This window comes from Saccopteryx bilineata, chromosome X (assembly GCF_036850765.1).
Source record: "Saccopteryx bilineata isolate mSacBil1 chromosome X, mSacBil1_pri_phased_curated, whole genome shotgun sequence".
Classification (NCBI taxonomy): Eukaryota; Metazoa; Chordata; class Mammalia; order Chiroptera; family Emballonuridae; genus Saccopteryx; species Saccopteryx bilineata.
In genome coordinates, this window is record NC_089502.1 from 15,496,651 (window position 1) to 15,521,885 (window position 25,235).

The following is a 25,235-nucleotide window of genomic DNA, read 5'->3' on the forward strand; positions in this document are numbered from 1 at the left end:
TTAAATAGATAAAATGGCCTTTATTTCTAAAATGCAGGGTAATTACACCACAGCGTGCTAAAAATTTTGAAATTGATTCTGTAGCTTGGAGTAAAACTGGGCCAGTAGAGGAGCAGACGAGACTTCTAGTTTTGGGCACCGAGATGTCACTCCTCTGGAAATTCAATCTTCAGAGTTTTTTTTCCAGCTGTTTTTTGTGACGTACGGTGAGTCGTTTTGGATTCCTCTGTATGACAGATAGGTCTGACCTTGAGGAAGATCTATAACCCACATCCTCTGCTCTTATAGGCTTTATGATATGGCCTGGCTTGGTGACAATCTTGGGTGTAGTCAGCTTTTGGAAGGCCCTCTGGGTGTTCCACGTGGATCCTACAGGGGTCTGGATGGTCCTTTCAAATTGCTGATGGTGGGTAAACGGGTATGGAAGCACCCGCACCTGGAAAGGAAGGCAGAGCGACCAGGCATGAGCCAAGCCCGGGGTGGGGGGGCAGCCATAGAATGACAATTGTTCAGGCGGTGTGACCACACAGGCTACAGTGCCACATAGTGGGTGAGGCTACCGGAAGGTCAAGGCATCCCAATGCCCCCATCTGGCCTTCAAAGTCCTTAACTGCTAGAGGCCATTTGGGAGTAGAGGGGCCTAATTTGGATTCAAGACCCACACCTCTCCCCAGGTTTATCCAGCAATCAAGGGACTGAAATAGCACCCTGCTGCTAGCTGAAATGTCACAGTAGCTCCAGGGCTGCTGTCCTCAAGTGGTCTTCTCCACATTTCTGTTCTTGTGACTGCAAGAAGCACACAAGCGTTTGTGGACCCCCATGGATTTTCTGATTCTCCACCCTCTCCATCCTTTCTTTTCCTCTCAATACACAGGATTGGTATTTTAAGGAACCCAAAGGTTTACTCCGGAATCCTAAGCTCTCCAAGCTGCTACACTTTGTTAGCTTCCTCCTCCTCCGGCATCACAAACCGTCCAAGCTGGAAGGCCCCTGGGGATGGCAGAGGTCATCTTCCTCAGCCCCAGAATTTGGCTTCAAGACAGGACGTGATTTATCCAAGAAAACTAGGAGCCACAAAGGAGAGCAGAACCCAGGCTCCTTTCCTGGCCCAATACTCTCCTCCATTCACTGCAGCACTGTCTTCACACATTTAAATAATCTTTAAACACTTCCCCAATTGCCAGAGAGGGGGGAAAGATGTAACCGGAAAAACGAGAAGTTATGATCCATACTTTCTGGAGGTACACAGGACACTCAGAGAAGCTGAGCACTGTCCGGTAGTCCCGGTGGGAGTGAAGGACAGACGCTCTTTAGGTTGAGGGAATGTTTTATTGGGGTTGATAGCTAGATCTGTACATATGACCCAGGGCAAGAGGGGGGAAAAACAAAACAAAACACCTGGACAGAGTGTTCAGCCTAGGAAGGTCTTTTTCACCCCCTTCAGTTTGAAGCACATTGCATGCTGGGACTTGTAGTCTATAGCTTATTAAAAAGATTAGGAGGCCCTGGCCGGTTGGCTCAGTGGTTGGCTCAGTGGTAGAGCGTCGGCCTGGCATGCGGGAGTCCCAGGTTCGATCCCTGGCCAGGGCACACAGGAGAAGCGCCCATCTGCTTCTCCACGCCTCCCCCTCTCCTTCCTCTCTGTCTCTCTCTTCCCCTCCCGCAGCCAAGGCTCCATTGGAGCAAAGATGGCCCGGGTGCTAAGGATGGCTCTGTGGCCTCTGCCTCAGGTGCTAGAATGGCTCTGGTTGCAACAGAGCGACCCCCCAGATGGGCAGAGCATCGCCTGCATGCGGGAGTGGGCATGCTGGGTGGATCCTGGTCGGGCGCATGCGGGAGTCTGACTGCCTCCCCGTTTCCAACTTCAGAAAAATACAAAAAAATTAAAAAAAAAATATTAGGAAAAATCAAGGGAAATTTGGGAAAACTATTTGTAATTTGCTGTGACTGCATTAAAAGACAAATAGATAAGACCTCAGGAAGCAAAGGGTGACCTTTACTGAAGTCTAACCACTGCCCTTCACCTAGAATCCTGGCCCAGTGAAGCATTCCTTTTCTCTCTTAGCCTGTACCTGACTGTTCATTGCCCATTTTCTGGTTATATAGCTTCAACTGGGATTACAGTGTTTACAATTCAATTTCTGCACCGATTGGTTTACAAAATGAAATCAGTATTGTGCTATTGAAATGTTACTTCCTCACCTCTCCTTTGTACCTATTAAGTAGTCCCTTCCCCCCCTTTTTTCAGAAATAAAAATACAAATCATTTTGATATACTGGCTGGGGACAGGTCCCAGGGTCGCTGACTTTCAGAATGGAAGGGAACAGAAAGGCCGCTGAGTCGGACCTCATTTCCGAGCCCCCCTACCTACACATGCTCATTCCCCAGAGCAGCACTGGACTAGCAGACAGTTCTTTCTTCAATTGAACTCTGCCTGTCCTTTAACTTCTACTTTATATGACTCTATTCCACATGACAACCTTCAATGTACTGCTCCAATCTGCCTCTTTCTTGGGTAAACAACCCTAGCTCATTATCACATAACACAATTGAAAATTCTTGTACTATCCTGAACAAGTCCCCGTTTGTCTTAATTTTTCTTAAGTTGTAGCTCAAATTTTACAGCCTTTGAATATTACCTTGACTATAAATACCATCCAGAAGAACAGTAATACTTTCATTTGCATCAGTGTTAAAACACAGCTGAAAACACAGACTTGAGGGCCTCACCATTGCTGCTAAGGTTATCCTGTAAGTCTCAACCTTCTGCCCGGTCAGTAATTGAAACAGAAGATTCGATCCGGAATTATTCATCTCAGAGCCAGTCAGTAAAAACAAAAATAGATTTGAGTCCGTGGTCAAGATCACACATTCCTCTAGTCCACAGAGCACTAGAATATTCCTCCCAAGGAAGAAAGCTGGGCAGCAGAGAGAAGGCAGCTAAAGAGCTCTCCAGCCCTCACCTGGTGAGCTGTTGCGTGGATGTTCCTCTTCTCATTGATAATCACGTTTGGCAAATTCTGGTCCTTTCTTGGAGGACCTGCAGGCGCTTTAATGAGAAACCTGGAAAGCAGAAGAGCATGATGTCTAAAAGTATTAAGGACACAGTCCAAGGGGCAGGGAGGGCAGGTGATGGTGAGGTGGGCAAGCCTGCTGTCCTTCTGACAGGCTCTCTTCCCTGCTCTTACCGGCATCTCTTCTTGGCACTTGGCTTCAAGTCCACACCACCCCACTCGCCCCAGCCAGGCAGAGTCAAGTCCATGTCCTTCGGCTTACTCGCCTCCATGGCTTCCCTCTTCTCTTTCAAGAAGTCTCTGATGACATCATCCCCAGCAAAGGCTTCCTTTATCATTTCCTTTTGATCTCTCTCCTGTTCATCTCCCTGGGAAGAAACAGGAGTGAGAACGGAATGGGGGGGTCTTGGAGGAAAGTAGGAGCTACAGAACCTCCAAACCACAAAATCTCCTTTCTGGCATTTTCTGCATCAACTCTGATCCCCCACAATGGTCCGAGAGCCTGACTCTGTTTACTAACTCTTCTACTGTCATGGGGACTGCTAAAGATTTCAGGGAGGGAGATAGAGTGGTTAGGAGGTTCTGTAGCGTCAGCTTGCCTTACTTACAGTGGTAGTTCAGGCAAGAACGCTTGAATTTTGGGCCGTGACATTTTAGCGCCCTCTAGGGGGAAAGTGCTGAACAATGCTGGTCTTGCAATACAAATATTGGTAACTAATCATGCTCCAATTTCCTTCTCTCTAGGATAAATATTCCCAGCTCATTATATGATACAATTTTAAACTTTTAGTAAGGAAGCTGCATGGTGGAGGAATTAACGCCCCGTGTTAGGAGGAGCAGCTCCAAGTGGTCTGGCCAGAATGTGGGCATCCTCCAGCTTATGACCCTGAAAAGATGGGCCAGGGCTCTTCGCTTGAATAATTTCAATTAATCAGGGAGTCCTGGACCATTTGAGATCCCACTGAGCACAGCAAAACTTTCACAGAAACGCAATGGCTCGCCTTTGGATGGCCTACCTGGGATCTCAGAGCTTTGAGTGCCCCCCTCTTTCCTGTGAGGGCAGTTTTAGAATAACCCCAGGGAGGGTTTGTTGGTTCAGGATTTAGGACGTGGAAGTCTCGGTGGCATTCCTAGATTTGCAGCTCTCAAACTGTCATTGGGGCCAGCCTGGCCCCATACTATTCTGGGCCTCTCAACTACCAAACTCCGATCCCAGCACAATGAACTTCGGTGATTCTACTCTTTGTGCAAGAAGGGCACTTTCTGCACTAGCTCCGCCCCCTCACTATGGCCCACGACCCTGACCCTGCTCACCAGCTCCTCTATTGTTGTGGGAACTGCCAAAGACTTCACAGAAGGAGACTTTGTGGTTAGGATGTTCTGCAGGTCGATCATCTGCTCCTTCCTTTTCTTCTCTTTGGGAGCACCAGGCTCATTAGCTGGGTTCCTCTCCAAGTGCTGCTCTTCTAGCGCAGGTGTGGGAAGCTCCTTACTTTGAAAGCCTCCTTCTTTGCCCAGTTCCTCTATCTCTTCTGCGGTCTCTGCTCTCTCCAGCCTCTGCAGCAAGAAGGGCTCCTCTTCTTCCCTGGCAGGTTCCTCTCTCTGGACTGGCAAAACTGTCCTCGCTGACCTCCCTTTTTGCTTCCTGGACTTACGGTTGTCCTTGTTGAGTTTCTGAGACAGTGCCCTCAATTCGGATAATACCTCCTGGCTGCTAGAATCTGGAGGAAGAAATGAAAGCTGTCAGAAAAAGACAGTGGATGTTGCCTAGTCAGTGAGCATTTGTTGAGCAACCACTGGGTGCTAGGCACCATGAAATGCATTCCAATGAAGAGAACATGCCATTCGCTGGATCTCTTGGTGAGTTCACTAATCATAACCTGTCAAGTAGCAGGCAATGGAGTTGAGTAGTTAAAAGTAGCATGTTGGGAAACAGATATCCTGGGCCCTATTTCCAGCTTTGCCAATGACTCACTCTATAACAGGATTGGTGGCTTCATTTCCTCAGACAGTAAGCCCTACTTGGGGAGATGGCCCCAAGACCCAAATTTTAAAAATGCCTTTTTAACAGGTGGCCTCTGAATGCAACTTCATTATCATTTATTATTTATAATTCCTAGAAATCGTGACTTACTATTTATAATTTACATTGTAATGTCCTATTTGTAAAAACCTTACCTAGCATTGTTTTATCTTAAAGCAGCATTTCATGACATGTCATGGCTGAGTCAAGTAGCTCACATTTCTAGTCACCAGCAACATCTGAGTGAACACCACTAGCCTCTGAGAGCTCAGAGGAAAACGTGGCAGTGACACACTTTCAACTGTCATCTGCATTGACTGAGGTTGCCTCAATTCCCAAATTCACCCTGCTCTCTAGCTTTGGCTTGAAGCCACTAGAAGAAGCTACTTGAAATCTGGCCTTTGGCTACATGTATGTTTATTCCTTAAGGATCAAGCTTCCTTGCCTGTCTTGTTTGGGGTCCATAACTACCCACTATGTTCTCAAAGGTAGGGGAACATTCTTTTTATTTATCATCCAAAGAAATCCAAATCTATGTTTCAGACCACAACCAATTGCTCTACATGGCCAGCTTTCAAGGGGGATCAGGAGGGTGCGGCTGTTGTCCTGTGGTTGCAGACACTGTCCCGCATCTCAGTCTGTGTCACTGCTCTCCAAAATCCTCTTGGAAGTGACTGCTTGTAACTATTAGTCCCAGAACCCACTAGCCAAAAACCTTAAGTAAAGGGCTTATGATACATTCCAAATGACAGTTCTTTTAATTTTTTTTGCCATGGAAGAACAGATGCATTATTCCTACAGAAAATACAATCTGACCTGAGTCTCTGTCCAGGTAGCTGGGTGATTCTGAATGTAGGTGGTGGCTTTCACGACCTGCTTTGCTCCCCCTTCCTCTTTTATTCTCTCCCTCTCCTCTCTAAAAATCAATAAATAAAATCTAAAAAAAAAAAAAAACCTTACAAAAAACAAAAGTGCCTAATCTGTGGTAGTACAGTGGATAGAGCATTGACCTGGAATGCTGAGGTCGTCAGTTTAAAACCCTAGACTTGCCTGGTCAAGGCACATACAACAACCAATCAATGAACAACTAAAATGAAGCAACCACGAGTTGATACGTCTTGCTCCACCCCCCTTTTTCTCTCCTCTCTGTAAAATCAATAAAATCTTTAAAAAAATTTCTAATTTACCATGTACTTCATAGAGTCATTCATTCCTGTCCAGAAAGTCTTACCCTGCATCATACAGCAACCAGCATTTATGAAGTGCTAAAAAAATGCTACTTGTACTTTACAAACAAAACAGAACCTTGAAGCCATAATTTTTTTTTAATTCAGTGAGAAGAAGGGAGGCAGAGATAGACTCCCACATGTGCCCTGACCAGGATCCACCTGGTAAGACCATTAGGGGGCTATGCTCTGCTCATCTGGGGTGTGGCTCCGTTGCTCAGCAACAGAACTCTTCTTAGTGCCTGAGGTGGAGGCCATGGAGCCATCCTCAGTGCCTGGGACCAACTCGCTCCAATTTAATCATGACTGCAGGAGGAGGGAAGGGAAAAGAGAGGAGAGGAGAGAGAGAGGAGAGAGAGAGGGAGAGAGAGAGAGAGAAGCAAGAGGGGAGAGGTGGAGAAGCAGAAGGGCGCTTCTGTGTGGGACAAACCTGGGACATCCACACACCAGGCCAACATTCTACCACTGAGCCAACCGGCCAGGACCTGAAACCATAATTTGAAGACACTTCATAATGCCTCAAAACCCACCTATGTGTGTGGGTGTGATTTTCAGACTTGCCATCCCACGTGTACTTCTCTCTGGTTTGTGGGTACCAGCAACGTGAAATCCTGCCCTGACTTCAAGCACGGTATAGCCGTCTTTCTGAACACTGTGAGCCCTCAAGAGCAGAAAGTGTGCTGGAGCACACCTTGTACAGCCACACAGACGACTGCTTATTAAATGCTATGGCAATCAAATAGTTATTAGGGTAATCTATTTTCTTTTCAGGAGCTCAGGAAATGCCTGGAAGTCCCCAGAGCCTCGTCATTCTGTGGAGCGTGTGGGTGGGCACGGGTTTCCTCTCTTAGGCGGCCTGTGGCCCTTGCACAAAGCTCTCCCTTCCAGTCCACCACAACTCAACTCACCTTTTGCTTTTTGTCCTCCTACCGGCTTGACATTGTGGTTGAGCCCAGACTTTTTCCTAAGTGATCGCCTTTCCTCAAATTCTCGCAACAAAACTTCTTCCTGTGCCACTGGTCTTTCTTCTTCCTCCTCACTTTCAGAAGCCTCATCAGCCACGGGTTCTGAAAGCTGTTCGAGGTCCCTCTGGATTTCGACTTCTTTTGTGTCACCAGAGTGCTTCCTGACCATCCAGGGGTTCGGTCCATCTGCAGTCACCTGTGCCTCATTCACCACATCAGGGACAAGGAGGTCACCCTCTTCTTCACCTCCCTCCTCTTCCTCAGTCTCGGAGGCCACCTGGACTTTCTGTGTCAGTTCTTTGTTCTTGGCCAACTGGTCCTGCATAGCCTGGCGAGCCTGGAGGAGGAGGCACAGCACGTGTGCCCTGTCATTAGTGATCGCAGTAACCCCTTTCCTGGGCCATGTCTTACAGCTGCCTCCTCTCAATCTGATGTAAGTATTTCTTACTGGTGCCTACTGTTCAAATTGCACACAATCACTGGTTAACAGCTATGGAATAAAATATAACACAAATTCTTTGTCCTTAAGGAGTCAACATGTGAGACATGGTAAAACAAAACAAACAAAAAAATCTAAGAAACAAACAAAATTCTCTTGAACTGGACTTGCCTTCACTGCTCATTTCTTTTTCATTCTTCCTTTTCTGCCTCGTGCCTAGTCATTTTCCTCTCTCCCTTAGAGAGTTCCTGATGCACATTTAGGTTCCGGGTTTTCCATTTTTGCTCACGGCACTTACCAGTTCTGCTTTCTCCAACTCCACCCCTCCTCTCATCCTGACGGTCTCTTACCTCCAGGTCATATTTGGCCATAATTGCCTTTGACTTTGCCCATTTTCCACTGTTCTGGTGCTTAAGGCTCATTCGCTCCTGGAAAAAAGGACACAGTGAAATCCTTTTGGCTTTCCGGGGAAAGTTGGTTCACGGGGCAGGGCAAGAGGCAGCCTCACCATCATTCTGGCCTTTTCGAGTTTTTCCAGTTCTTCCAAAGCAGCAGTAGGATCAACCTTCCGCAGCTTCTCAAATTCTTTTAGGGCATTTTTGGCCTTTTCTTTCTTCAGAACTCTGTGATACCTGCAGGGTGATGAGAAGGGTATGAGGGAAGAGACTCAGTGGAAATGCTGATGCCACACACGGAAGTATTCCCTCTACCCAAGGGGTTTCCCTCTGCAGAGGCCAGACTGACATCACCGAGCTAGCTGACTGGCAGGAGTCGTGTGGGACCTGAGAGGACTGGCAGGCCCGAGTCCCTGCAGCCCACAGGGCCAGAGTGGTGCAGGGACCCTCAGAGCGTCCCCCTCCTCGTGTAGCACAAGGGGGGAAGAACACATGTTCCAAAGAGGCAAAAAGGCAGGAAGGAAGTCCTGCTGCCTCAACAGTTGTACAATTCAGAGCTCATTCTGCAGAACCACTCTGGCATGTCCTGGAAAGGAGAGAAAATAACTCAACAGTCTTTTTAGCAAAACCAAGACAGGAAGCCACAGCCACAGAAGACACTACTGAAGTGGGCAAAACTTTATGAGGCTGGTCTGAAAGGGGGAAAAAAAGGCTAGTCACTCCTATTGGTGACCTCTGCTATCTGACCCCAGTTTCCATGTCAAAGGTGGTTTGCTAAAGAGTTGTGATTAGACAGCTCAGTTTCTTTCGTGGAATCCAAGGCTAGTTACAGCAGGGGGTCTCCTTACTTTTTTATTGAATTCATTGGGGTGACATTGGTTAATAACATTATATAGGTTTCAGGTGTATCTCCTTACTTTTTGCTTTTGATTTTCTTCTCTCTTCGAGCCCTGGCCTCATAGTAGGACTGCAGGGCACGAGCCCTCTGAAGCTCTGCTCGGCGCATCTTAGCCTACAATGAATGAGATTTACAGTGACTCCTGGGCTTGTGGACAGATGCTGGGAGAAACAGACCCTCCCCGGGTGGAGAAAAGGCCTAGGACACTTACGTCTTCCAGGCTCATGGCTTTGAAAGAGGCCTTCTCCATGGGAGTCAGTAAAGGGTCTGTCACGGGCTGCTTGTTCTTAGAGAGGAGATTAAAAACTTCCTGCTCCAGGGGAGTTCTTGCCTTAAAGAGGTAACAAAATATTCTGAGTCCTAAGCCATGCTCCTACAGTGTCCCCCTTTCCAGCCCTTGGAAAGTCTACTTTGACACCATAATTGCAATCACTAACTGGATAGGCGTGGCTGTTACAGCAAGAGAAGGGGTCCTAGGATCGCTGCCCAGCTGTGCAGATCAAGCCTTATCTTATTCTTTTTTTAAATTTCAAATTAATTTTATTTGTGGCAGAGATAGAGTCAGAGAGAGGGACAGACAGGGACAGACAGACAGGAAAGGAGAGAGATGAGAAGCATCAATTCTTCGTTGCGGCTCCTTAGTTGTTCATTGATTGCTTTCTCATATGTGCCTGGACCAAGGGACTGCAGCAGACTGAGTGACCCCTTGCTCAAGCCAGTGACCTTGAATCCAAGCTGGTGAGTTTTGCTCAAACCAGATGAGCCCGTGCTCAAGCTCGCGACCTTGGGGTCTCAAACCTGGGTCCTCCGCATCCCAGTCCGACGCTCTATCCACTGTGCCACTGCCTGGTCAGGCTCTTATTCTGATTTAAGACAACTTCCGTACAGGGACTCTGAGACTACCCTCTAATATTACTGAGGGTTTCACTCTGTTCCGATTATTAATAGATGTAAAACAGAATGCCACTCTCTTAAGAATAGAAGCTGGATGCCCTTAAGGTGAACGATGGCAGGACAGAGGATGAGCAATACCAAATGTCGGTTTTGAAGAGTCACAAAACAAAATGGTCCCTGTGTCGTTATGCACTTGGTACAGTTAACAATCTCAAATTCATATAAGGGTTCTTTTAAAAATATTTCTAGAGGAAAGGGGAGATTAGGTCTAAGATGAACACAAAGACACTGCCTACAGAAATATGACCTTCATGTAATTAGCCTGCTTCTTGACAGTTCAAATTGAATTCTAGTCATCTTCTAACTTTGGCTTGAATTCCTCAGATTCCAGTTAACTTTTCGTGCTAGGTAGTGTCTATCTATATGAAACGAATGGATGTGAACGAGTTATTTCACATGTCACCCAAAGACTCATTCAATGCTTGACTGATAATGTGAGGATGGCTAAAATAATCAGGTCAATCATGACCCAGTCCATTTTGGCAAGGCACAAAGATAGCCCTAGGCAACAGAGCCAATTTCAAACCTCGTACGCATGTTATATGTGCTTTTCTTCAACAGCCATATATATCATGGTCAGTATCAAACTTACAAATATCTAGACAAATGCATAAACACACATCATCATACATTACACTGTGCTATTGATTTAACCATAAACGTATTCTATTGAATAGCAAAGGTACATGTCCTTCCAGTTTTAGTAATTGTAACAGTGATCAATCACAGGCTACAAAGTGATTTATATTACAATCTCCCTCCAATTCAATTCAATTTACAAACATTTATTGATTATAGCTACATTCCAGGTACTTGTGGAGGATGCTGGGTTACACAACTGAATAAGGTCGTTCCTGTCTTCATAGAGCTCACCACAGCCTTTCAGAGGAGAAACATGTATCACTAACAACGTAATGAGTGAAATGTTAGTCCATAGGAGTAAGCACAGAGGAACAGTTCATTCTGGGCAGGGCCGGGTTAGGCTTGGGGAACAAAGGGACTTCCTTTTTGAATTAGGCTTAGTATGAGGTGCAAGCACAATCCTGTAAAAGAGGGGCCAAGCAGAGAGATGAGCATAAGCAAAAACAGATATATGGGAAGAAGTGTGCAAGGAAACTGTGTTGTCTAGTGCAGCAGAAATGCTAGATGCTTTTCTCATTTTATAAGCGGAGAGCCTTCTGAAAGGCTAAGCAGGAGAACAACAATTAGTTTTATGTTTCAGAAAGAAAATCCTGGTGATTATGTAAGGGGATATATATATAGGGTAGGGCAAAAGTAGGTTTACAGTTGTGAGTACATGAAACAGTTCCTCCCTCCCTCCCGCCCTCCCTCCCTCCCTCCCTCCTTCCCCATCCCTCCCCTCCCTTCCTTTCCTCTTCCTTTCTCTCTCTCTCTTTTCTTTCAAGAGACAGAAAGGGAAAGAGATGAAAAGCATCAACCTGTAGTTGCATCACTTCAGTTGTTCATTGAGTGCTTCTCATATGTGCCTTGACTCAGGGGCTCAAGTCAAGCCAGCAACCCTGGGATCATTTCTATGATCTGCACTTAGGCCAGTGACCCCATGCTCAAGCTAGTGAGCCCATGCTCAAACCAGCAACCTCAGGGTTTGGAACCTGGGACATTAGCATCCCAAGTCAATGCTCTATCCACTCCACCACCACCAGTCAGGCCAGAGTTTATTCTTGTATTATTATTTATTAAGTATTGTATTATTTTCTTTTTTTTTTTAAAATATGAAGAGACAATTTTTTTAATTTTTTATTTTATTTTATTTATTTATTCATTTTTAGAGATGACAGAGAGAGGGAGAGAGAGAGAGACAGAGAGAGAGAAGGGAGGAGGAGCTGGAAGCATCAACTCCCATATGTGCCTTGACCAGGCAAGCCCAGGGTTTTGAACCGGTGACCTCAGCATTTCCAGGTCGACGTTTTATCCACTGGGCCACCACAGGTAAGGCTATTGTATTATTTTCCATTAGAACAATTGTGAACCTACTGGTGCCCAGCTCTGTATGTAGAGCAGCAAATGAAAGGTGAAAATGAAAATGAGAAGAGAAACCAGGGATCTGAGAGCGATCACAGAGACAATTTACAGAGCAGCCCACTGTCTGGGCTGGGGAGGAGAGTTAACAGGAGGAGAAATCAGCCAGCTGAGGTTTTCAAGCTAAGGGACTGGAATATGGAGTTACACTGTTGACTGAGTTACAGAATGAAGGTGGTGGTACAGGGCTTGGGAGTTCAGGGTAAGAAAACGCAGGTTTACTTTGTTATGTGTAATGTTTAAGATGCTTAGGGGAGACCTGGGTGAGGCCTGCTGGTCATATGGAATTTGGGATTAGATTTCAGAAGCAGGAAGGGGCTGAGAGTGATGTGTAGTGTATAGAAGTGATAGTCAAAAGCCACGGACTTTACAGAGCAAGAATAAAAATGACTAAGAAAGTAAGTTAGATAAAAATCTGGAGTATGCTACAGAAGCCAAGGCAGGAGTTTTTAACAATGTGATGTGTCAGCAGTGTTAAACTGGCTGAAGACTCACAGGGCTTGGGATGTGGTGGCTGGGAGGTCCCTCATTAATGGCCTTTGAAAAGTTTCAGTGAGGCAGTAGGGGAAGAAGGTGAGAGAACATGGAAAGCAGTGGAGACCAGCTCTTCCCAATGCATGCTCCTTAAAAGCTGGAAAGATTTACTGAATTTTTAAAAAAAATTAATATTCAATTTATTTTATTTATTTATTTATTTTTTATTTTTTTTGTTTATTCAGTGAGAGGTGTGGAGGCAGACAGACTCCTGCATGTGCCCTGACTGGGATCAGATCATCCAGCAAGCCCGCTAGGGGGTGATGCTCTGCCCATCTGGGGCATTGCTCTGTTGCTCAGCAACCTAGCTCTTCTTAGAGCCCGAAGCAGAGGCCATGGAGCCATCCTCGTGCCTGGGGCCAACTTGCTTCAATAGAGCTATGGCTGCAGAAGAGGAAGAGAAAAAGAGACAGAGAGAAAGAGAGAGAGAGAGAGAGAGAGAGAGAGAGAGAAGGGGGAGGGGTGGAGAAGCAGATGGGCACTTCTCCTGTGTGCCCTGACCCTGAAATCAAACCCAGGACACCCACACCCTGGGCCGATGCTCTACCACTGAGCAAACCGGCAAGAGACAATTTATTTGATTTTTAATGACATCTGTATATTCTGGGTAAGTCAAAGGGGTTTCTTTACTATCTTTTCATAGCCTTAAAAGGCCAGTGTACACTGTAAATCACCAATCTCCAGTAGGGGCAGGCAGCATTTTTTAGCAATGGGATCCCTGCTCTGGAGGGCATATTGAGAAACTAAGGTTTTGAGGTTAACACTCTGGGAAATGCTAGCGTAGGCTGCTAGCAGAGGGAAGGAGAGGGGGCTGGGGAAAGCTACCTTTCAGCATTTGTAGCACTTTGCAGTTTACAAATGCTTTCACGTGCATTATCTCATTTAATTCTCAGCTGGAGTCCAGTGGAATTTTAGGAAGCTGGACCAAAACTACAGTGCAGACCTTTTGGATTCTTAATCTCCAGAAACACTAGTAATATTACTAGTCCTTGGCACTGTGCACTCTTAGGTTGTCAGAAAAGAACTGAGAGTTGCTGGGTAGAAAGCACCCCTGACCTAAGCATTTCCTTATTCTCTGTGCCACATTAGTGTTCTTTCTCAGAAATGGTTAGCATGAGTGGCACAAAGATTCAATGGATAGTGTCTGGGCCACTCTATCTTGCACAGGGAGGTTCCTGGAGAGTAGAGGTACCATTACTAGTGCAACCTTCACATCCATCTCATCCTTAACACCCAACTCGACATGTTCCTGTCATCTCCAAAATTACACTGTCATGTGGAAAAAGCAAGGTGCAGAAGAATGCGTAGTAGAACGCTACTCCTTTTTTGATAAATACAATGTAAACACAAACATATCAGTAAAACTCTTAAGTTAATAATAACAAAAAACCTTATGGAAGTGGTTATAGCTGGGTATGGGGGTAAAACTGATCAGATGGGGTAGGGATGGGATCAGACTTTTCACTATTTATCATCTGTACTTTTATTTTTGAATCCTGCAAATTATATTACCTCTTAATTTTTTTCCTAAAGTCTCCCTTCTATCCTGCAGCCACACTTTAAACCTGACTTCTTTTTCATGTGGAAAAGGAAGCATCCTAGAAAGAGAATGGAGATTATAACAGAGCTTATCCCTGCAATAAGCAATCATTTGCTCAATTTCTAGCCATGGCGGTAACCCATGTTTACTTTGATTAGCTTAAATTATTTTTCCGATACACAGACACTATCATTCCTGGATTTTTAGGGGAAGAAGTCATTTTCACACACATTGGAGGGTGGAAGGATTTTAGAAAGCAGAAAGCATCAAGATGGCCATCTGCCCCTGCTTTGAGAACTGTTGCTGCTGCCTTTTTTCTATTTTACTTAAGACAGAACATCCCAGTATAGACTCCATAAATAGTGATGCACTGGATAACAAAGTCTATCTGTTCTGAGACAGTTGTTCAAGACAAAAACAAAACAAAACAAAACAAAGAAACAACCCCCCCCAGCACAATAACAAAAACCTCAAGACTTTAGGGACTCATGTAGGCTTACCAACTTTTAATTTACCAAGGGCATAATTACTGTTCTACCCCAACCCTGTCCTTTATTGCCACCACCACTGCATAAAAGAAAAACGATTTCAGTACCATTAAAGTGGAAGGAATAAGCTCATAATAAAGAAGGGCTGGCAACCTTTCACTCACCATACTCATAATTATTCTTTGGCTTCAGATGGATGAAAAATTTGTTAGGGATCAGTGTTGAAAAATTTAGCTCTTAAAATACCTTTTTCATTTTCTACAGCTCAGCCACAATAAGTTACTTGCTAAGACTCTAGTCATTATCAGCAATGGTATATTTTAATGTGATATTGCTTTACAAGTCAACTTAGGGTATGCTGCTCACATATCCCTACTAAGGCATCAGTAATGCTGTTGAGTTCCTGATTTTCCCTGGATCAGAATGCGGCTTTAAAAGCTTTTTAAAAACTGGGGTGTATGCTTGACCAGGTGATGGCAACAGTGGATAGAGTGTCAGCCTGAGGTGCAGAGGACCCAGGTTTACTTAGGTTCAAAATCCCGAGGTTGCCAGCTTGAGGATCATCCAGCTTGAATGCAGGGTTGTTGGCTTGAGTGTGGGATCATAGAAATGACCCCATGGTTGCTGGCTTGAAGCCTAAGGTCGCTGGCTTGAGCCTAAGGTCACTGGCTTGAAGCCCAAGGTCGCTGGCTTGAAGCCCAAGGTCGCTGGCTTGAGCCTAAGGTCACTGGCTTGAAGCCCAAGGTCGCTGGCTTGAAGCCCAAGGTCGCTGGCTTGAGCCTAAGGTCACTGGCTTGAAGCCCAAGGTCGCTGGCTTGAGCCTAAGGTCGCTGGCTTGAAGCCCAAGGTCGCTGGCTTGAAGCCCAAGGTCGCTGGCTTGAAGCCCAAGGTCACTGGCTTGAGGCCCAAGGTCACTGACTTGAGCCCAAGGTCGCTGGCTTGAGCAAGGAGTCACTGGCTCTGCTGTAGCCCCTGGGTCAAGGCACAGATGAGGAAGCAATCAATGAACAACTAAGGTGCTACAACGAAGAATTGATGCTTCTCATCTCTCTCCGTTCCTGTCTGTTTGTCTGTCTCTCAAAAAAGGGAAAAAACAACAAACAAAATCCAACAATAACAAAAATACTGGGGTGTGAAAAAGAAAATATTGTTTCCTTTCTACCGGCAATTGGATATTTTGACACAAAAACAAGAAGATAACCATGTACTGTATGCTATAAGCTGACGAAGAGCAACTCTAGAGCCCCTGTGACTGGCTATTGCATGACTGACAGTGCATCCTGCCACTTCTGCTCTCCCTCTGACTGATAAACGACAATGGCCGCAGCTGCGCTTTCAGTTTAACATGCCAACCTAAACAAATCAGCTGTAGACCTTGCAGTCTCCACACTGTGTAATCTCACTTTCCAAGGTGCAGTTTCCTTGTGTTGCACGTACCTTCCAGCCATTGAGCACGTGTTCGATGGGAGCAACGGCTGACTGCTCCTTCTTCAGGGGGAAAACCAGCTGCTCTGCTTTTCGGTTCTTCAGAACGATGGGATCCCATTTAGAGAGGGTCTGTGAGGTTTTATTGAATGCCACTTCTCTGTGGATCTGAAATAGGCAAGGTACACAAGACACAAAATTAGGCATCAAACTCAAAGGACCAGTGGGAAATTAGGAGGCAGTGTTTCTCAGCCCAAGAGCCAGGATGCTAGAGATTAGCTCTTGCTTACTTCTTCTTTTTAAATTTTTTTTTTTTACAGAGACAGAGAGAGTCAGAGAGAGGGACAGATAGGGACAGACAGTAATGAAGAGAGATGAGAAGCATCAATCATCAGTTTTTCGTTGCGACACCTTAGTTGTTCATTGATCGCTTTCTCATATGTGCCTTGACCGTGGGGCTACAGCAGATCAAGTAACCCCTTGCTTGAGCCAGTGACGTTGGGTCCAAGCTGGTGAGCCTTGCTCAAACCAGATGAGCCTGTGCTTAAGCTGGCGACCTCCGGGTCTCGAACCAGGGTCCTTCCGCATCCCAGTCCGACGCTCTATCCAATGTGCCACTGCCTGGTCAGGCTCTTGCATACTTCTAAGGACTGCACTTTCCCCAGATTAGTTTTAATCTTTTCCATGGTGAGGCAATCACAACTTCCCCTCCCATTTTTTTAGGCTTTCTCCCTCCTCTTCTTACCCAGTTTTTCCTGGTTAGTTCAATTTTTTCCCCTTAATGGACACTTTATAACTCACCCGCTCAACCTCTTCTTTGTTAAGGGGTAACTCCACAGTCTTCTTTGATTTGACCCTGTTCAGTTGCTTTTTCACAGTGGTCAATGAGGATGAAGTTTTAACATTAGGCTTAAGCAGATCTGAAAGGACAAGCCTTTCTCCTGATCCTGTAAAAAGGCCAAACGGTGTGGTCAGACTGAGAAGTGAAGCAAAACTCAATAACATGTAGGCAGATGCCTAAGTAGAAAATAATGGCAAAGAGGCAAATGTGCAGGGAAACAGGAATAATTTTCTTACTTTAATTGTTAGCCATAGTGACACCATCACTTTCCTATATTCCACATGTTGTAGAGTGGAAGAGAGGAGGAATTTATTTATTAAAAAAGGCATTTATGGCCCTGGCCAGTTGGCTCACTGGATAGAGAATTGGCCTGGCATATAGGTGTCCTGGCCAGGGCACATAAAAGAAGCGACCATCTGCTTCTCTCCCCCTCCCTCTCCCACAGCCGCTGGCTCAACTGGTATGGGCATTGGCACCAGGTGCTGAGGTTAGCTGGGGAGGAGCAAAGCAGCCTCAGGCACTAAAAATAGCTTGACTGATTTGAACATCGGCCTCAGACAGGGGCGGCCAGGTGGATCCCAGTCAGGGTGCATGCAGGAGTTTGTCTATCTCCTCTCCTCTCACTTAAAAAAATAAAATAAAACTTAAAAAGGCATTTGTGTCCCTGGCCAATTAGCTCAGTCGGTTAAGACTGTCATCCCAAAACAAGGTTGCAGGTTCAATCCCTGGTCAGGGCACACATGGAAAGCAACCAAAAAATGCATGACTGAGTGGAACAAATGCTCCCATTCCCTCTCACCTCTCTCTAAAAATCAATTAAAAAAAAGCCCTGGTCAGATAGCTCAGTTGTTTGGGGCATCATCGCAGAGCATGGAGGCTGCCAGGTTCGAGTCCCCGGTCAAGGCACATACAGGAGCAGCTCAATGTTCCTTTCTCTCTCTCTCAAAAAAAGGCATTTGCTTTTCTCTTGGTCTTTCTGCTTTCACTCTTGCCCCACTGCAATTCATTCTTCACACAGCAGCCAAAGTGATATTTTGAAAATGAAGATCATAGTGTATCATGATCTTGCTGAAAATGCTCCAAAGGTTCTCATTTTTATACTTGGAATTACAGACATCTCTTGGTATTCCCGGAGGAAGACTTTCTGCGGATACCAAAATCTAAGAATACTCAAGCCCCTTACATAAAATGCTGTAATATTTGCATGTAACTATATTTTTCATACAGGCTACAGCAGGGCATGGCTACAAATCACTTTATTCGCATGCATTCAGTCCAGTGCTTGGCTCAAGTCTTGCTTGTTGGAATTCTGTTATTTTTTCTTCTTCAAATATTTGTGATCCATGGTTGGCTGAAAGCAATGATATGAAACCAAGGACACACCCCTGCCTGGTGGTGCAGAGGATAAAATGTCGACCTAGAAAGCTGGGGTAGTTGGTTTGAAGCCCAGAGGTCACTGGCTTGAGCAGGAAATAGTCCACATGATCCCCAAAGCTCACCAGCTTGAGCTCAAAAGTCGCTGGCTTGATCTAGGGGACCCTGGCACAGTCCCAGTCAAGGCACATACTAGAAACCCATGCACAACTCAAGTGAAAACAACTATGAGTTGATGCTTCTCACCCCCCTCCCAAAACAAACAAACAAACAAACAAACAAACAAACAAACGATACAGTCCTATGGGACCTGGTCCCCATATGGGATCTGGTCTGTCACTCCAACCTTGCTTTCCCTACCTCTGCTATGCTCCCGTCACACTATCCTTCTTCCCATTCTTCAAACATTTGGAGCTTGTTTCCACCTCAGCCTTTGCATTAGCTGCCCTCTTGCCTTGGAATACTTTCTCTTATGTTTGCAAGACTGACTTTTCTTGTCACTCAGATCTCAGCTCTGCCTCTTATGACCTTTCATGACTAGCCAAACTAAAGCAACCACTTAGTTACTTTATTGCATCATTGTTTTAATTCTTATTGTCTCCACCCCCTACTAGTATGTCAGCCTCATTAAATCAGTGTCTTTAATCTTCACTATAGAGCTCAAATATCTAAACTAGTGATTATCAACAATTTTCATTACATGGCACACAAAATAATTACTAAAATTCTGTGGCACCCCCAAAATTCCTTTTTTTCTATCTGACAAAAAACAGATAAAGTTTTGATTCATTCACACTGGATGGCTATTGTGTTGGCTGTTGTCATATTTTATCTATCATCTATCTATCTATCTATCTATCTATCTATCTATCTATCTATCTATCTATTTTTGTGAGAGACAGAGAGACGGACAGATAGGGACAGACAGAAGAGAAATGAGAAGCACCAATTCTTAGTTGTGGCACCTTAGTTGTTTATTGATTGCTTTCTCATATGTGCCTTTACCGGGGGCTACAGCAGATCAAGTGACCCCTTGCTCAAGCCAGCGACCTTGAGTTCAAGCTGGTGAGCCTTGCTCAAACCAGATGAGCCCGCGCTCAAATAGGAGACCTCGGGGTTTCGAATCTGGGTCCTGTGTCCCAGTCCGACACTCTATCCACTGCACCACCACCTGGTCAAGCTGTTGTCATTTTTTTTTTTTAATTTGACAATCTAAGGGAACAAAGGTCAGTGTCCTTGAGTAAATCATCAGGTATTGCATGTTTTAAAGATTCGGTGGCACACCAGTTGAAAATAACTGATCTAAACTGTTCTGAAACTGATACATAGTAGAAGCACAATAAGTGTTTGCTGAATGAATAAGCTTGAATATATTGTTAGTTGTTCTGAGAAGTTAATTAGTGATTACTAGAAGAATATAATTCATTCAAGCCTCTTAAGTTGTGAATATGGTGAAAAAGATTGGCATCTAGACTTGGTATCAGGTTAAAATCCCAACTCTGCCATTTACTAGGTCATAAATTCTCAATAGAGGTAATGTCACTCCCCCATCCAGGAGGTGAAAATTGGTGTGTGTGAAAAAAAAATCTTAGATTTTATGAAGTTTTGTGTTCCTCTGAAGCTCAAGCCTATACAAAAAAAATCACATTCCTTAGTATTTGATTTCCCGGCCAGGGGTAGGTGGAGTAGGGGGGAGAGGGAGGGAAGGTGGGTGGGCAGCAAGGAAAAATGTCTAAAAGGCTCTTTAGGTGAATAATAAAAAGAAAAGATTAATAAACATTGTAGTAGGTGAAGGCCCTTGAGGAAGTAACTTGACTTATTCGAGCTCCAGTGGGAGAAATGATCTGCCTGTTGTAACTCAAGGCACTGTGAGAATTGAAATCAAAATAAAATTCTGAACAGGATTAAACTAATGAAAGGCAGCTCTCTTCATTCATGCCCCTCTATCTTAGAAGTAGCTCATCAAGGCCAGCGGGAGGACTTGACTGTGGCCTTCTAGGCTTTCTCCTCGAAATGGAAGAACATCAAGGGCATCTGACTACCCTTCTTCACCCACTGACAAGTAAATATTTATAGTATGACCTATAATTACATCAAAAATAGTTCCTGGGGTGGTGAAGTGACCATGATACTTTTGGAACTCCACAATCTCCATACGCAGATGGCTTCTTTTGTAAACTTACCTTCAGAACTGACAGTGAATTCTGACACCTTCACACTAGCCTCGGATCTCTCAGTCAACTTCTGCCTGAAATTTAGGCAAAAAAAATATATAGAAGGAATGGGCACATGTCGCTGGGGAACAAACATTTCTCTCTTTAAACAAGGCTTTGGTTTCATGTATTTCTCCTCTAGAGTTGTTTGGTAACAATACAACCAGGCAATCTGTTCCTAACCTGGACTTGGCAAGTCTAACCAACTCTTCGGGTAGACTCAGCCCCTCAAAAACACAAGATAATACATGGTAGGCATAGTGGAAAAGGTAATGGACTAGGATTCAAACCAGGGGTCCCCAAACTTTTTACACAGGGGGCCAGTTCACTGTCCCTCAGACCATTGGAGGGCCGGACTATAAAAAAAACTATGAACAAATCCCTATGCACACTGCACATATCTTATTTTAAAGTAAAAAAAACAAAACGGGAACAAATACAATATTTAAAATAAAGAACAAGTAAATTTAAATCAACAAACTGACCAGTATTTCAATGGGAACTAGGCTCCTCTCACTGACCACCAATGAAAGAGGTGCCCCTTCCAGAAGTGTGGCAGGGGCCGGATAAATGGCCTCAGGGGGCCGCATGTGGCCCGCGGGCCGTAGTTTGGGGACCCCTGATTCAAACGGATCTGGATTTGAATCCTGAGTCTGCCACTTATGAGCTGAGTGACTGTGGCACAAGACAATTAACTTCTCCAATGGGGATAAGTAATGTCTACCTAATGCTTCAAAAATGTAGGTGTGCATTCAGTAAGAATTCATATGCAGAGAGGTCTAACACAATAATAGTTAACAATCACAAAATGTGTACTATATTGTGTACTACATGCTTGGTATTAGTTTAAGATCTTTACATTTATTAACTCATTTAAATATCACAACAGCTCTATAAGGTAGGTACTATTATTACTCTTATTTTTTGTTGAAGAAATTAAGGTGCAAAAAGGACACAAAATTTTCCTATGCAATCTGTCTCTAAAGTGTGTGCTCTCAAAGATGCTGGCACTTGTGTCTTCATTGTCTTAGGCACTCAATGAGTATTAGTTTCAGATAAATCACAGACTCAGCTAGTTATAACCTCTCCAAAATGATAGGAATGTTACCTAATCTTTCCATCAAAGGAACTGATTGCTTCCAGAAGCTTTTGATGCTTTCGCTCTCCACCACCATCCTCCTGGACACAGAAAAGGATAAACCATCAGAATGATGAGGGGAAGGAAAAGACAGCATGGAACCTGAAGCCTAGGTAAAATCTATTGTTCTTTTGGTCAGCGAGGAACCGACGAGGTCTGGTGTGCTGGTCTGAAAGAACTGCTTCAAAACCAAACTCCATCATTATAGAGCCAGTAACTGGGAGTTGAGGTTATGCCTCTGTCTTAACTTGTTTTGGGAAGATAAGTGCTGTGGGAATAATGTTTCTGTATGAAACATATAATGTGATCTGAGAAAGAGATTCTCACATTGAAAACAACAATCTAAGTAGTTTCGTCAAGAGAATACAGAGTTGGAATTTCTATAGCATCTGTGGGAAATTCAGCTTAATTATGCATATTGCAGTCAGACACTTAAATAACTTTCTATAGAAACACAAATCTGGGAAATACAGAAATCCTATAATGAGGACCATATGTTTTGTTCTTCTATATTCAATTTGAAGACAGTGACTGTATCTTATAGTCTTCAAACTTCCAAAGCACTTATACAGTATCTGATACAGGAAACACTAAGTAACTGTTTGTAACAAATATCAACAGTGTCACCACCCCTTCCCTTTCTAGGAATGTGCTGTCTATCCTAATTTTGAGGCAGAAAGGAACTGGAGGAGACAGTATAGCAGTTGTTGCCTACCTCATCTTCACTGGTGCTTAAGGGGTAGTCATTTGGCAAATCCTCTAGTTCTTCCTGTTTGCACAAAGCCAGGAGGCTGTTAAAGGAGATAAAAAAGAAATATTATCATTTGAAATAACAAGAGATGAGCGGTGGTTGGTGATATCCATACAGAATTACATTAAACAGACCTAACACTTTTCAGTGATTGGCACTGCATTTCCCACTGACCTCTGGGAGATCCTAAGTAAGGTGGCAGAAGATACTGTTGCTGGTCCTTGAGGCAAAGCAGCTTCACCGTTAATATTTCTAAACATCCTCCACATGGAAGAAACCCTTACAGGTGCGTCTTACTCAGAAATGACATCTTGATCACCCGATCCCAGGAATGAGGTAACAGAATTGGAAGAAAGCAACTGAGTAAGCCATTTCCCCCTGGAATTTGCTCAGCAAAGTAGGTGTTTAAGGAATATTGTACCCAGAAACAAATTATCGAATCTGTATCAGTCTTCGCAAGGCAAGCAGTGCTAAACGGATTATATTTAGTTTCCCTACTGGGAGGGATGAAACATCAGAGGAGAAAACGTCGTTGATGGCTCCAATCAGCAAAGGTTTCCAAGATAAGGGAGTTTACAGAGCCGAGGACTGAAACGCGCTGAAGTAGCGACAGAAAAAGGAGTCACGTGACGAGGGCAAGGCAACATAACTTAGCTGGAGAGGCAGGAGCCGCATCGGGACCACAGATACTGTATAAGGCTACAAAGCTGAGGAGCGCAGGGAACGAATTCGGTTAAAAGGGCTTTAGATGGATCGCGGAGACAGTAATGAATGGCGAAGTCTTGGGAGGGGAACAAGTGTCTTCTGTTAAAAGCTGGCTTCCACGTCTCAAAAGCTGGACAACCCGGCCCCCAGCGAGCCCCAGACTCCCCAACCCGTCTTGTCCCCTCACCTCTCCGCAGCCTGTTTCCCGTTCATTTCAGCAGCCTGTCTCTCACATGGCCCAGGAGCGGAAGCAGAAGAGAAAGCAATTTCCGTACCGGCCGCAAAGGAATTTCTGCTTCCTCCAATCACACGCGACAAGTCGCGTCATTTCCTGCCCGCCCCAGGCTTGCGAGGAACTGGGGAGGCTCCGGGAGGGGCCCGCGGGGACCACGGAGCCCGGAGAGTACTGACCGCCAGTGGGCGGAGCTTCGCTCGCCCCACCCACCCGTCTCCTGTGCCGGGCGTGGGTGTCAATCCTCCTGGCTCCGGGTTTCCAAGCGGCCCAAAGTGGGACAGGCTTAGGGCGAGGGTGCTGAGCTGTCCCTGCCTGATCCAAAAGAAAGGGCTCCAGCTGCCGTCAGTGTTGGACAGCGTCCTTCGAGCCTGCCTCCAGCCAGCTCAAGGCTTTATGGACACTCGCGAAGTGGCCAGCTTCGCGCTATGTCCCTGCGGTTCATCAGTGAATAGAGCAAGTTTGCTCTGAAGGAAAAATTCCCTTTTATCCTGTGCTCCCATGTCACCGCAGCTCGCTACGTTCCTCCTGCCCTGTGTTACAAACTTTCATCCAAGATTGGGCTGTTGGCGACTGCAACTTTCTCACCTCCTATCAGCTTTTAAGAAAAACTTTTTAATGAAAAAATAGCAAAGTAATGTATCAAACATTCTTGGCATTGATTCTTTGAAGCTTCTCCCAGTTTGCTTTCGCTTCACCATGCTACTGAACTGCTCTGGGCGAGATCGTCAGTGAAACCGGAGGTTGTGAAATAAAATGTATACTTCTCAGTCTTGTCTTTCCCAGAATTTTGTGTGGTATTTGGTACTATTAGTTGGTTTCCTTATTCATATTCAGGAAATCTTTTTGACTATTCATTATGTGTCATGCCTCTAGGCACTGAAGATACATTGGTGAACAAATCAGAAATGCTGCATGGCTTCATGGAGTCTACTTTCTAGTGGGATTAAAGATAATTGTGTATTTGTTGAAATTCCATGTAGGCTTCCATGACACCACTCTCTCCGGTATCTTAGCTGTAGACTATCTTCCTAAGTCTCCTCTGCTGGCTGCTTTTTGCATACTTACTTCCTAAAGGATGATGCTCCCCAAGTTGTGTTTTCAACCCTGTTTGCTTATTCTACGTGCTCTTCCTAAGCCTTTAACACTTGCATGAGAAGTCCAGATCTCCATCTCTAGTCCAGATCTCTTTTTTGAGCTCCAGACTAGTATCTCTGATTGCTTTCTTTTTGTCACACAGGCACCTCAAATATAAAGTGTCCAATAATTTCTATCTTGCCCACCAGAGTTCTACATTTTTACATCTGCATGACTGGCATCATCAACTACCCAGAAAGTCAAGTCAAAAGTCTGAGAATCATCTTAGATTCCTTTATCCATTATGCTTCACTGCTGTTCCTTCACATTGTCAGTTTTGTTTCCCAAATCTCTTTCACATATCTCTCCACCTTTTTGTCATTTTTGCCATGTATCAGACCCTTCCAATTTCAAGTCTGGATTATTTCCCTAATCTATTATAGAAAGGGGGAGCATACTGATGAGAAGCATGAGTTTTTGTTTTTTTTTGCATTTTTCTGAAGCTGGAAACAGGGAGAGACAGTCAGACAGACTCCCGCATGCGCCCAACCGGGATCCACCCGGCACGCCCACCAGGGGCGACGCTCTGCCCACCAGGGGACGATGCTCTGTCCATCCTGGGCGTCGCCATGTTGCGACCAGAGCCACTCTACCGCCTGGGGCAGAGGCCACAGAGCCATCCCCAGCGCCCGGGCCATCTTTGCTCCAATGGAGCCTTGACTGCGGGAGGGGAAGAGAGAGACAGAGAGGGAAAGCGCAGCGGAGGGGTGGAGAAGCAAATGGGCGCTTCTCCTGTGTGCCCTGGCCGGGAATCGAACCTGGGTCCTCCGCACGCTAGGCCGACGCTCTACCGCTGAGCCAACCGGCCAGGGCGAGAAGCATGAGTTTTGAACTGGACTCTCTGGGTTTGAATCTTACCTCTGCTATTTATTAATACTAGCTTTGTAATACTTGAGTAACTC

At 45.1% G+C, this 25,235-nt stretch overlaps 1 protein-coding gene across 1 annotated transcript; it reads right to left on the reverse strand.

The window, feature by feature from the left end:
• On the reverse strand, positions 1-23,284 carry UTP14A (UTP14A small subunit processome component). The gene is made up of 15 exons (XM_066249855.1): positions 23,152-23,284; positions 22,224-22,299; positions 21,479-21,549; positions 20,341-20,405; positions 16,744-16,889; positions 15,955-16,110; positions 9,173-9,292; positions 8,981-9,075; positions 8,177-8,300; positions 8,019-8,096; positions 7,173-7,566; positions 4,330-4,736; positions 3,190-3,383; positions 2,965-3,064; positions 1-436 (listed from the first exon to the last, which is right to left on the reverse strand). The coding sequence occupies exons 1-15, from the start codon at positions 23,175-23,177 to the stop codon at positions 170-172; spliced, it is 2,319 nt and encodes a 772-aa protein (XP_066105952.1). The 5' UTR covers positions 23,178-23,284; the 3' UTR covers positions 1-169.
• Positions 23,285-25,235: the final 1,951 nt, after the last annotated feature.